Consider the following 12,015-nt stretch of genomic DNA (forward strand, 5'->3'; position numbering starts at 1 on the left):
AGAGGTTAGGTGGATGCCGGGTTGTTTTTGGTCCCACGGTGGGGTGGCAGCAGGGCAGTGCTACTGGGGAAAAGGTGTCTGCTTCTCAGCTCCATTTCTCCAGGCACAAATGTTGAATAAAAGGAAGTTCTTTCCCCTAATGTTTTTTGATTTCCATGCCTCTGTGAGCGCATTCCTGTGGCGGGAGCTGGTTGGCATCTGCCACAGCTGGCACCTCGCCCCTGGGCTCCCAGCTGTTTGTGTTTTGAGCTGCTCGCTGGCGGGGTCTGGTCTTCCCACACGGGGTTTCGCAGCCCTCGGCTGGCCAGCAAACGTCCAGTGATCCTCAAAAGCTCGCCTGGGTCCCGCTCGTGGGTGGCTCGTAGTCTGGCTGTGACAATGGCAGCAGTGTCAGTGTTCCCCCTGCCGCGGTGGGATACCACAGTGAGCTGGGTCCTGTCCAGCCCCGTACCTCGCAGGTCCCCTGGGACCGGTGCTGCTAGGACATCGCAGAAGAGGCAGGATTATCCTGCCATCCTCTCTTTCTTAATTGATTTAACAGTTCTGCAAACATTCCCGGTGCCTGGTAATTTGCAGATGCTGGACTCCCCTCCTCTCCTTCTTGGAGGCGTTGTGGGCTAAGCAAATAAATACAGTTTTTGAAACAGTATAAATATAGATTTGGGATGTTTCTTTGGTGCTGCGAGTCAGAACTGTTTTGATACAACACTGGAGATGGTCTTTTCCATGTTTAATCTTTTATTTTTGTTAGTACTGACAATTCTGGCATATCAAGACAGCTGCACGTGTGTTACTCCATGTAACAATATTCCATTGCTCGCTTAAGCCTGATTCTGTAGATTTTAAGGGGATCCAGATCTAATTTTGTATGTCAGCGCACGCTAGCAATCACCTTCTTGAAGTGGCACCAGCGTAGCTGGCCTTGAGGTCCAGGCTGGAGGCGAGGGCCCAGGCAGCTTGGGGAGGTGCCCTGGGTTGCACGTGCTGTCCTTGTCTGCAGCCTGCACAGCACCAGCCCTTGCGGAGCTGAGCCCCTGCCTCTGCTCTGGAGGGAGCAGGGTGGGAGAAGGTGCAAGCTCTGCAGTGTCCAGGGGAGTTGTCCCAAGTGTGGAACACCCTCCGGGAAGTGTTTGAGGAGCCCTGGTTGGGTGGGCATGGGGAGCCCCAGAGGGTCTCCAGGGTCCCCCCTCTTCCAGGCAGTACCTGATAAATCCCTGGCTTTCGGTGATGTGCAAGTAAACCATCAGCGACGGTGGCATCTGGGGCTCTGAGTTCAGACCTGAGTTATCGTTTCTATTTGACATGCTTGAAGGGTACCCTTCACTGTGGTGTGGGGGCCCAGGCTGCTTGTTGAGCCGGAGGAGGTGGTGGTGGGTGCACCTCCTTCCTTCTGATGGTTTTCTTCCACGGTAGCGTAGCCTCCACCCATTGGTATGTTGCCAATTTGGCTCCCTGTTGATGTCCACCCACCCTTCCCTTCTGTCTGATCCCAGCAGCTGCTGCATGACGCTCTTGGCCTCTCCTTGAAGCTCACCCAGCCCTTGCTGCCTCTGCCCGGCCCTGCCGCGTCCACCCTGCAAGGCACCGGGCATCCCCTAGCAGCCTGCTGCTCTGCCCAGGGCTGCTGTCCTCTCTGCAGCTCTTGCCGTCTCTGAAGAAGAGCGGAGCTTTCTTCCCTTGCAGAACACAACCGATCCATGCAAGGCTTCCGACTTTCCCAAACGCTCCCCAGCCATGAGCCCCCCCCCTCTTCTCAAAATGGAAAATCAGCTCCACTCGGTGACAACTTCCCTGCTTGTCCTTAGCCAAAGTGAGACCTCCCCATCCCATTCCACCTCATTTTTGGGGAGGACCTGTCTCCCCATCCCATTCCATTCCACCTCATTTTTGGGGAGGACCTGACAAATAGGTGGTTTCAGTAGCTGCAGAAGCTATGGGAACGTGCTGTGAGAACACTTAATGCAGCATGGAAGCAACAAGATCCTGGACTTCCAGCCATGTCTTCGGTGGGAGCTGAGCTCTCCAAATCCATGGGGATGTTACCTTTGCCCCTTGGTTTTTGCCGAGTTTCCTTCTCCAGCAGCTTTGAGCATTCAGGTAGCCCCAAACCAGTGGTTTTCCACCCTTGCAAGACTCTGTTTCTGCACGTTTCCTCTCACTTTTTCCTTCTAATTCCACTTTTTCTAAATGCATTGGCACCCAGCAGCAGGGAGGATGGAGTTAATTACGTAGCAAAGGCCTCTTATCAAGCTGTGGATAAACCAGTAAGTAACTGCACATGTCTTTGCTGGTTGCCACTGGGCAGTGCTTCTGACATGCTGGCAGGACTAGGGAAATACTTGCAAGCCTCAAGACTTCTGCTCAGCCTGGGAAGAAGAGAGGCAGCTTTAACTCCAGACCGCGAGGAGCAGTTTGTCCTGACTGTACAATAACAGGAGGTTAATTTTCAGCGGCAGTCTTCTGGCCCGGGCGAGCTGGGTTGCCATTTTTGCAGTGGTCTCCTCCTGAGGCAAAGCCCATTGCGTGCTGCAACACAAAGACGGTGCTTTGGGCACCTGATATTTTTGGGAACTTTTTAAGCCCCATCCAAACTGGGACTGTCTGGCAGCTCTCCGGGTGGGGAGAAATGCCAACAGGGTGGCCACCCTTGGAGGTTTAGTCCTACAAGACCCGCTTGTTTGTGTCCTGACGTTTTTGACACAAAGATGGTACTGTTGCTGGGGAAGGAAATGAAATCTCAGTGTGACATAGGCTGGACGTGATCAGAAGTTGTTTTTTTGCGGCAGCAAAGTTGACCTGAAGGTTCAGGAATATTCCAACGCAATCTGGGATAGCAGGACATCTCCAAAGCAAGGAGGCACATGTCCCCAGAGGACAGCAACACTCAGGGTGATCTTGGTAGAGAGCAGCTGAATGAGGGAAGATCGTTGCTCAGTTGAGAATGATTTGGAGCTGGCTGTGAAGGGAAGGGATGGGGGTGACTTTGGTGGAGGTATCTGAGGCAGACAACACACTCAGCACGGGTTTAGGGATAATTAGATCCATCCGGCATGTTACACTGTGAGGGATTCAAAGGGTCTCTTAGAGGTCCCTTAGCACATCTCTTGGGTTGCCAGTCTGCTTTCTGTTGTTCACTACGCCGCCTTTGAAGTCTGAAAATCCCTATTATTTCATGGTCAATTTGCTGCTTTTTTCTGAGGCCAATATTGTCTTCGGCAAAGCTCAATTTCTGCAGGTTTTAGTTTGGTGGTTCAAGCCCTGCCATCATCCTCCAGCGTGGCATAACCAGAGGGTGGTGATGAGGAACGTGAAGGTCCTCCCTGAGCATCGTTCAGGTCCAGAGGGGGTTTCCTCCAAGGACCTTCTGCTCCAGTCCCACCCAGTGTAGCCCTGCTTGGGGTACTGGTGGTCCTGAAGCCAGCCTTTTCATCGCAGCCTTTCAGCAGCAGTTGAGTGCGGAGGGAAGTGGGTGTTTTTATTGCCGTTGAACGCTGGGGGAAAACCGAGGAGCAGAGAGCTGATGTGACTCGTTCCAAGTTATGCAGTAAATAAGCGGCACGGTTGGGAAAAACCCAGGGTCTTCAGAGTCCCCGCTCTCCCCACCGGATCAGTCTGCCTCCCAAATGTTTACTAAAGAGACTGGAGTCTGATTGTTTTTGCTTTATTTTTAATTTTTAGACGCTTCCTTCTTCAGGCTGTTTTGCCTGTTCTGCAGTGGCCAGTGTTTAAACAGCGCTAGCAGGAAATGTTTTTGAAATGTGCTTTAAAAAACACAGTTCTGCTAAGATGTTCTTTTTATTCCTGGTTTAGACAGAGGCTTAGGATTCACAAAGAATGAATCTCTTGTCGGTAGGAGTAAGTTAGGTGGCAGTTTGTTTTGGAGCTGTCCTTGTCATTGCTGAAGGCAGGACTGATCTGCGTGCTGGGCACTGGAGGGGGTCACTTGTGGTCCTCACAGTAAAAAAGGCTTTACAGTCAGTTATATTCTGTACTCTTGTAGCTCCTCTCAAAGCCAAGGGTCCGAGCTGGACTCCTTGCCCCTGAAAAGCTTTGCTTTGACACAAGATATAGCTCCAGTGGAAATTATGGAGCTGATGCAGAAATTATTGGGTGAGGTTTTCTGGACTGAATTATACCAGATGACAAGGCTAGAGGATGCTAAGTGTCCCTTTGGGTCTTGAAAACTATGAATCTTCGTGGATATCTCCAAGCTTAAGTTGGTATATGGGGTTTTGTGGAAGCATTGTTTCATCTCGTGCACCACAAGCCGCGGCTGGGCTGGGACGATGGAGCCATTGGAGGATGCTCCACGTGTCAGATGAGGGTCAGGAAGGACAGCAGAGCTGGCACGAGGGCTTGCTCCAGCCAGTGCCTCTGTCCTGGGCATGCAGATGGGGAAAACACTATCCCAAGAGAGAAATGCTATCTTGGAAAGGTCAGGAGCAACATCCTGGTGCCTGGCTGCAGAGAGCGGTGCCGGTGCAGGCAGGCTGGGAGGGGAAGGCAGCGATCAGGCAGAAGACTGAAGGCTGGAGGTTCAGACCCACGTCGCTCTCTGGGCCGAGTCAGGAAACCCGTTACTGAGGGTGTGAGGGTGTTTATGGCGACAAGCCGCCGGCCAAGGCACAGACAGCCGGTGCTTGGGGTACACGGCACGCTGCCAGGCATCTAGAGGATCCTGGTGAGCTGCGGTACCCACAGCATCGTCCTGCCAGGGAGCTGCCTGCTGCTGTGTCCAATTAAACTGCTGGAGCGACCTGGAGAGGCAGAAAGGGTTGACTCAGGGCTTGGCCGGGATCCTGGGACCGACATTGCAATTCATCCAGCAGAGTAAAACAAAAAAACAAAGGCGCTGGGATTTTTAATAAGTGTTTAAGATCTTGGATTTGTGTCTCGTCAGTCATTTGGTCCAGCCACAGGACTCGTATTAGTGGGTGGGAGAGAAATCCTGTCTGAGCATTTGACGCTGTAGGTTTCCATCCCGGCTGGGAAGCTATCGTTGCGTCTGGTAGGAGAAGCCTATTTACAGTCGCTCCCTGTGGGTTGCCAGGCTCCTAGCAGAGCAGTTTGCACCAGATGGTCCCTGCAGCATCCTGGAGACGATCTCTTCCAGATTCCTGGCTAAGAGGAGGCTCCTGCAAATCTCCAGCTCGGATTCGCACTGACCCCGGTGTAGTCAAACAAGAGCATCAGCCGTTATGACAGACTGTGCCCAACATGAGATCCTTCAGCAGACCCAAGCGGCAGAAAGTGCCAAGTGCTCCCACCAGTATTATGTATAGCTCCTTCAGGATATATGTATGTATGTTTTTCAGGATGCCTCATCATAGTCCTTTGCAAAGCCCCTTGTTAATTTTGGGCACGGTGCCTGGAGTCTGGTGAGCACTGTGCAGAAGCCCTGACCATGCAGATGTGCCCTTGCAGCCAGCGATGGAGCCCTGGCATTTGCTCTAAAGGCACGACCCAGGTCTGGCTGCCAAGGCTGTAGGAAGATGGTCGGGCCCTGTTGCAGTTCAGTGGGTCAGAGCTGCTCACGTGTCGGTCTGAAGATGTGGAGGAGAAAAGAGCAAACGCTTCCCGTGTCGGTCCTTTCCCAGCTGTGCTCTCCCAGCAAAGCAGCCACTGGTGACATTAGTGGGTGGGAGAGAAACCCTGTCTGATGACACACGACATGCCGAGTGGGTTAGAGAGACCAGAGCAGTGTTGCTGCATGTCTCACCACTGAAACGCAGCTCCCGAGAGCTGGAGGTGAAGCAGCAGTTCCAGCAATGCTGCTGTTGGTGCAGCTCAGAGCTGCCCAGAGCACCTCCTGCCCAGCTCCTGCTGTCTCGACAGGCCACTGAGTTGGGCATAAAGAGCTGGAATTTTCCTCCGAGGAGAAGTGACCTTCAGCTGAGGTGACTCAGAGCCTGCCGTTGGGATTAGCGGTGAGAGAGGTTTAGCAGCGAGAGCTTTTGTCCTGCTGTGAGGCTTTCAGTCTGTAAGTGCAGCTGCGCCGAGCGTTGTGCAGCCTCGTGATGCATTTATGAGGGTTACAGGAGCTGATGTCTGCACAAAAGGATCTGGAGCAAGCAGCCGTGCTGCGGGACACGCGGTCTCCCACAGGAGCCCACTGCTGGCTCCAGGGTTTTTCCAAAGTGATGTCCGATGTGCCCTGAGCTGTAGAAGATGCAAGGTGAACTCAGCACCTTGAGTAGATGGCTGCAAGGGCACTGAGGCAAAATCAGTGTCTGGCAGAGATGGTAGGGAGTCAACAGGACAGGGCTTGGAGAGACGTAGGTTAAAAAAAGAGGAGGGCGAACCCTGGGGTCCTCCAAGAAAAGTAGTTGGGGTGTCAGAAGTACATGACACCCAAAGCGTCATGGGTGGTGAGGGTCTGGAGCACAGCGATGGAGGTGAGGAAGGCCATGGCAGACAGATGCAGTCCTGCTTTAGCTCCTATCTCTCCAGGACTCTCTGGCAGGAGTGTCTGGAGAGCCCCGTCCACGGGCCAGGAGAGCAGTGCTTGCCTGTGACCTGACCGACTTGTTGAGAACATCCTCCTCCCACCCCACTCTCCCCTGTGGTCATCACTAGCTTCATCTTCCCCATGCCTGGAGCTGCACGGTCCTCTTTCCCCTTGAGGCATGTTTCTCCTCTTGTGTTTGCAGGTTGCCTATGGGACCACAGAAAACAGCCCTGTCACCTTCATGGGATTCCCCAGTGACAGCATCGCCAGAAAAACCGAGACGGTGGGATACATCTTACCCCACACAGAGGTGACCATGACCCTCCCCACCTGCTCCGGGTCCTCTGCCTGCAGCAGACCTCAGTCCGTCCTCCCTGCCTGGTGCTGGAGTTGGGGCATGCCATCACGTTTGGCTCAGACGTCCCCTACTAAGCCCTTCTTCTCTTCCACTGCAGGCAAAAATTGAGGATCCGGAAACAGGGAAGTCTGTGCCTCTGAACACTCCCGGGGAGCTTCAGATCCGTGGCTACTGCGTCATGCTGGGCTACTGGGATGACCCCACCAAGACGAGCGAAGTGGTCACTGCTGAGAGGTGGTACAAGACGGGGTGAGTCTGGAAACAGCCCTGCTCCCCCTGGTCTGATCTCTCCATGAAACTTCGGAACAGCTTTTAGCACGGAACCCTCGGTGCCAAGTGCCCCTGGAGATGGGGATAGTCGCTTCGCTACTGGTGCGATGGAGGGGTTGTGGGGGTACACCACAGGGGTACACCACAGGGGCAGGAATCGCCTCCCGCTGAGCCCTGATGTTCGTGTGGACGCCGCCGGTGGCAATGTCTGGCTGTAGCAGGAGCTCTTTGATCTCTTCCATGTGTTCAGGTGGCATCTCAGCCGTTAGCCTCCGGATACCCTGGCCTGGCCTCCAGACCAGGCTGGGTGGGAGCATCAGCCATCCTTCCACCCAGCTGGGACAGGACTAGGAGTGTGGTGTCGTTGCAGGGACCTTGCAAGCCTGGACGAGCACGGCTACTGCAAAATTATAGGCCGTTGCAAGGACATGATTATTCGGGGAGGAGAGAACATCTACCCAGCAGAACTTGAGCAGTTTCTCCACACCCATCCCAAGGTTGAGGAGGTCCAGGTGAGCGGGAGGCAGGTGGGGTGGGTGAGCAGCAATGGTTCCTGTGGTGGGAAACCTGTACACAAAGCTGCTGGGACTGCTGCTTGGGACCTGGTTGTCTTCCCCTGTTTTCAGTGTCCTTTTGTGTAATATTGGTCGGCGAGCGGGAGGGAGAGGCTCATGGCAGGGAAGGGACAGGCAGAGCTCCTGGCATGGGGCACGTCAGTTTGGGCAATCCCCTCGTGCACCAGCTTCACGTCTGCAAAGTAGTGACTGTCATTCTTCAGTTTTTTAAACTGCTTGTCCACTTTCATAGCTCCCTCTGAAATTCTTACTTGGAAAGCAGTCTGGAAGGACAGTTTTTACTGATAATTAATTACTAAACTCCTAAATCCGAAAAGACCCCTCCAATGAGTCCCTGGAGATGAGGAGTGAGACTTAGTTTCACCCCTTCACAAGACAGCAATGATTTGCAGCACTGAGCAGCTGCTCCCAGTCTGCTGGGATTGTTCTCCAGGTTTTGTGCCAGACAAGTTTCCCCATAAATAAACCACTTTAGTCAGTGTTGTGCCTGTGCCAGGCTAGCATCTCTCCTTGGAACAGTCCCAGTGCAGATGGGTTGCAAACCAGCCCTGTTTATGTAGTTTCTAGGGCTTTGTCACTGCTCTGGACTCAAAAGGATTGACGTGTCTCTAGGATTTTGAGATACTGGTTCAAGGCAGGGAATGACAGTAGGACTCTTGTGAAATAGTGTGAGCAAATTTTAGAGAGAGATCAGGCTTGGGAAGCCCATCTCCTGGTGTCACAGGCAGTGGTCTGCTAAGATCTGCCATTATAACGGTTTCAAATAATCCTTTAATTCATAGAATCATAGAATCATTAAGGTTGGAAAAGACCTCTAAGATCATCGAGTCCAACTGTCGACCCAACACCCCCAGGCCCACTAAACCATGTCCCTAAGCGCCTCATCTACTCGTCTTTTAAATACCTCCAGGGATGGGGACTCCACCACTTCCCTGGGCAGCCTCTTCCAATGTTTAACCACTCTTTCAGTAAAGAAGTTTTTCCTCATGTAATATATATAAAATATATATAATATTATTTTAATATATAATCTATAATTAATATAATATATTAATGTATTATTATATATAATATAATTCGACCTCATCCCTCTCCTGCTGTTTCATCTGGAGATCCCAAAGCACTTGAAGCAGCCTCCCAAGTCTCCCTGCTGGTCGTGAAACCTGTTGCCCCATTTTTTTGGGGAAGCAGAGGCACGCAGGGGGATAACAGGTCCATGTTGCACCCACGATGAGCTGCCGCCTGGCTGGTCTGACTCAGCCCTCGCTCCCGTGACTTGGCAAAACCAAAGGAAGGTGCTGGCGTCCGGGTGCCCAGCCTGCTCTGCCACCTTTCCTCTGGCGAACGGCTGGGACGTCCTTCCAGGAGGGCTCGACGTCACGTAGAAAGCACCGGTGGGACGGTCAGGCGGCTCAAGCTGCCTTTACACAGCCCCACACCACGACTCCAGCATCCCGTGATACGGGTCAGGGCTCGCGCTGTTTTTCCAGCACTCATACCCTGCGGGAGGAGAGGGATGTCCCCAGGGGTCACGCCGTCCTTCTGTCCCAACCAGGTGGTTGGTGTGAAGGATTCGCGGATGGGAGAAGAGATCTGCGCCTGCATCCGCATGAGGGCTGGGCAGGACTGCACCGAGGAAGAGATTAAAGCTTTCTGCAAAGGGAAGGTGGGTCTCCCACTCCTCTGAGCCCAGTAATTCAGTTCCCTGCTGGACCAGCACATCCAGTAGCTGCTGGGGATTTGCAGGTGAAAGTGCCGGGGATTAGAGCAACTGGGGATCCAGCCCTGGCTTGGGTAGTACCAGCTGGGCGGGATACACTGTTCCCGGCAGGTTGCGTAGCGGTTGCTTTTCTCTTCCCAGATCTCCCATTTCAAGATCCCGCGGTACGTTGTGTTTGTGGATCAGTACCCGCTCACTGTCTCAGGCAAGGTAAGAGAGGGACTGGGGCAGGGCAGGAGCCCTGGCCTCTTGTCCCGTCTCCTGTCTGAGTCTCTCCTCCTCCTCCTCCTCTCTGCACTTTATTCCAGATTCAGAAATACAAGTTGAGGGAGCAGATGGAAAAGCACCTTCAGCTCTGAGCTCGGGAAGGCAGAACCAAAAAGGGGATAAATCAGCCCCATTTCAGCCAGCTTTGCATCTGCTTTTCACCTGTGCCTTGGGCGACGTGGTGGAGACCTCCTCTCCCTGACATCAGGCTGATGGCACTTTCACTTAATAAAACAGAGAGCCTTTTTTCCCTAGTTGGGTTTGTTTCTTTGCCAACAGAAATACTGCGGTGTGAGGAAGGGATGCTTATTTCTGGAGTTCTCTCCTGCTACTGAAAGACCTTATGAAGGTTTTAAAATCTTGCATCTCTTTGAGCAATTTGGCTGCAGCCATTTCAGAGGACTTGAACAGATGCTGATAGATTTTTGCTGATATTTTAAGTCCTAACAGCCTGGCCTGGCTTCCCAAGGTAGGTGAATGCCTTCTCTGCTTGGGTGCTGCTGAGACTCCTGGGTCGCACAACACAGCCCAGTGCAATGACCCAGCTGATGAGCTTGAAATGAGGGGCAGGGACTTTAGAGAGTGAGACTTTGCACAGGAAGGGGCCTCCTAAAGCTAGCTGGAATAGCTCGCCCTGTTCCCACACCTCCCCTGGGCCTTCTGACCCCCAAAGAAACTTCTCCAAGGTAGACTTGGTGTTGTTTATTTTGTAGTTTTGGACAAGACGGAGAGTAAGGATTTTGCAGAAATACCAAAGTTCCTGTCCCATCGGCAGTGCGAAGCAGAGCATACCTGGGACAGCGTTTTACGGGAGTTATTTGGTACCTCCCAACCATGAAGCACTATGCCGAGAAGTGGAAGAGCAGAGCTCCTCTTCCTTCCTGGCAGAAGTGTCCCACCCCAGCTGGGAAGCAGATAACGTTGCTGCTGACTCCTGACGACCTCCCGGCTGTCTCCCTCCTGCTTCCTTCCCGAGCAGGGCTAGCGGCTGGGCCTCCACCTCCGCACTGGGGCTTTCTCCGGCGGGTGGGGGGAAACGGTGCAACGGGGAGAGAGGTGAAGCGTCAGCGACGTCTCGATCCGGGATCTCCCAGCTGGACTGTGGGCTCTACCCATGGAAGCAGACCAAGCGGGCAACAAGTCCGCAGTTCGTGCCTGCTTTCTGGAAGAAAAACATACGGGATGGTTCACGTCGGGCCCTTTCCCTAGTGTCTCTCCAGCAAGTTCCTCTACTGTTCCCAAACTGCTTGTGGGGCTGGCGTCAGCGTGTTTCACCAGCTTCGCCTCTGCCCGCTCTGGAGTAAGTGGGATGCGTGCAAGGAAAACTCAGGTCTCCTGCCTGCCCTGGTTTTAGGATCCTTATAAATCTTCCTTCCCCGAGGGGGAACCGTTACCTGCATTACAGCAACTGCAGCCAGTGACCTTGGGGACGCAGTGTACCTCTAGGTCTGATGTTTAGGGAAGGACTTTTTACCTTCCTTTGCTTTCCCCCAGCACTAACCCAGGTGCGGGACAGGCTTGCAGTGAGAGGAGCTTCTCCTCTGGTTCCCGTCTGGTAACTCTACCCTCTGCACGGCCCCTGTGCTGCCCAGAAGGGCCCCGTGTACTCACCATCGTTGGGGGTTTGCCGGTGAGAAATGAACGTGAAGTCAGCTCTGGCTTGTGTGGGTAGACGCGCTGTTGAGAAACGTAGCGAGCACCGGTCACAGCCAGCAGACGGGTGTACAGGCCCCCCTCGCCCCATCCCTGCTCCCCGGAGCTCTGCTCGTGTCCCGGGACCGGTGCTGCACCGTCCGTGGGTCTCAGCCCCAGCAGAGCCTGGGTGCCCGGGAAGCTTTCCCCGCCATCCCCTTCCCCGGGGCACATCCAGCCCTCGCTGGCCAGGACGCCTCCCGAGACGGCCGCCCCAGCCCCCCCCGGACGGCGCTGCCCCGTCTGTCAATACTCACGGGAGGGGAAGGGCCAGCCCTCATGGCCGGCAGCAGAGCCTCAGCGTGCGGGGGGCTCAGGGCAGCCTCCGGGGCTTCTGCCCTTCCCCGTGCCCGGGTCCCGCTCTTATAGCGCTCGCTGCCGGCTCGGGAACTCCCGGCAGCCGGGGGCCCTTCCCCGGGGGGGTACGTCAGGGGTGCGTTATTCCGAACTACCCGCTCCTGGCCTGGAAACGGGAATCTGCGGCCACGGCCTTTGTCATAGGCATTTCTCACTTCTCCGTGGCTATTAATAGTGCAAATTACGAAAAAATAATGTCTGGGGCCGTCAACGCTGGGTTTGCACAACCCTGCGCGGAGGCACGCACGGCTCCCTGCTCGGAAGCGCTGGGCAGCCCCTGGACGGGAAAGCCCTCCTCCAGCCCGGAGGGGCAGCCGGGGGAAGCGGG

The 12,015-nt window shown here is 54.2% G+C and overlaps 1 protein-coding gene and 1 long non-coding RNA gene across 2 annotated transcripts in view; one reads left to right on the forward strand and one right to left on the reverse strand.

The window, feature by feature from the left end:
• ACSF2 (acyl-CoA synthetase family member 2) overlaps positions 1-10,043 on the forward strand; it is a 32,683-nt gene extending 22,640 nt beyond the window's left edge. Inside the window, exons 12-17 of the mRNA XM_009279664.2 lie at positions 6,651-6,758; positions 6,904-7,055; positions 7,447-7,588; positions 9,207-9,317; positions 9,513-9,581; positions 9,680-10,043. Of these exons, the coding sequence (XP_009277939.2) occupies positions 6,651-6,758; positions 6,904-7,055; positions 7,447-7,588; positions 9,207-9,317; positions 9,513-9,581; positions 9,680-9,730 (633 nt within the window). The 3' untranslated portion in view covers positions 9,731-10,043. The remainder of the gene's footprint in view (positions 1-6,650; positions 6,759-6,903; positions 7,056-7,446; positions 7,589-9,206; positions 9,318-9,512; positions 9,582-9,679) is intronic.
• Positions 10,044-10,335: 292 nt separating this feature from the next.
• Positions 10,336-11,672, reverse strand: LOC103899236. Its single transcript, XR_657594.1, has 3 exons — positions 11,588-11,672; positions 11,250-11,315; positions 10,336-10,800 (listed from the first exon to the last, which is right to left on the reverse strand). It is a non-coding gene; the product is annotated as an uncharacterized LOC103899236 (long non-coding RNA).
• Positions 11,673-12,015: the final 343 nt, after the last annotated feature.

Source organism: Aptenodytes forsteri, unplaced genomic scaffold (assembly GCF_000699145.1).
Source record: "Aptenodytes forsteri isolate BGI_AS27 unplaced genomic scaffold, ASM69914v1 Scaffold563, whole genome shotgun sequence".
Classification (NCBI taxonomy): Eukaryota; Metazoa; Chordata; class Aves; order Sphenisciformes; family Spheniscidae; genus Aptenodytes; species Aptenodytes forsteri.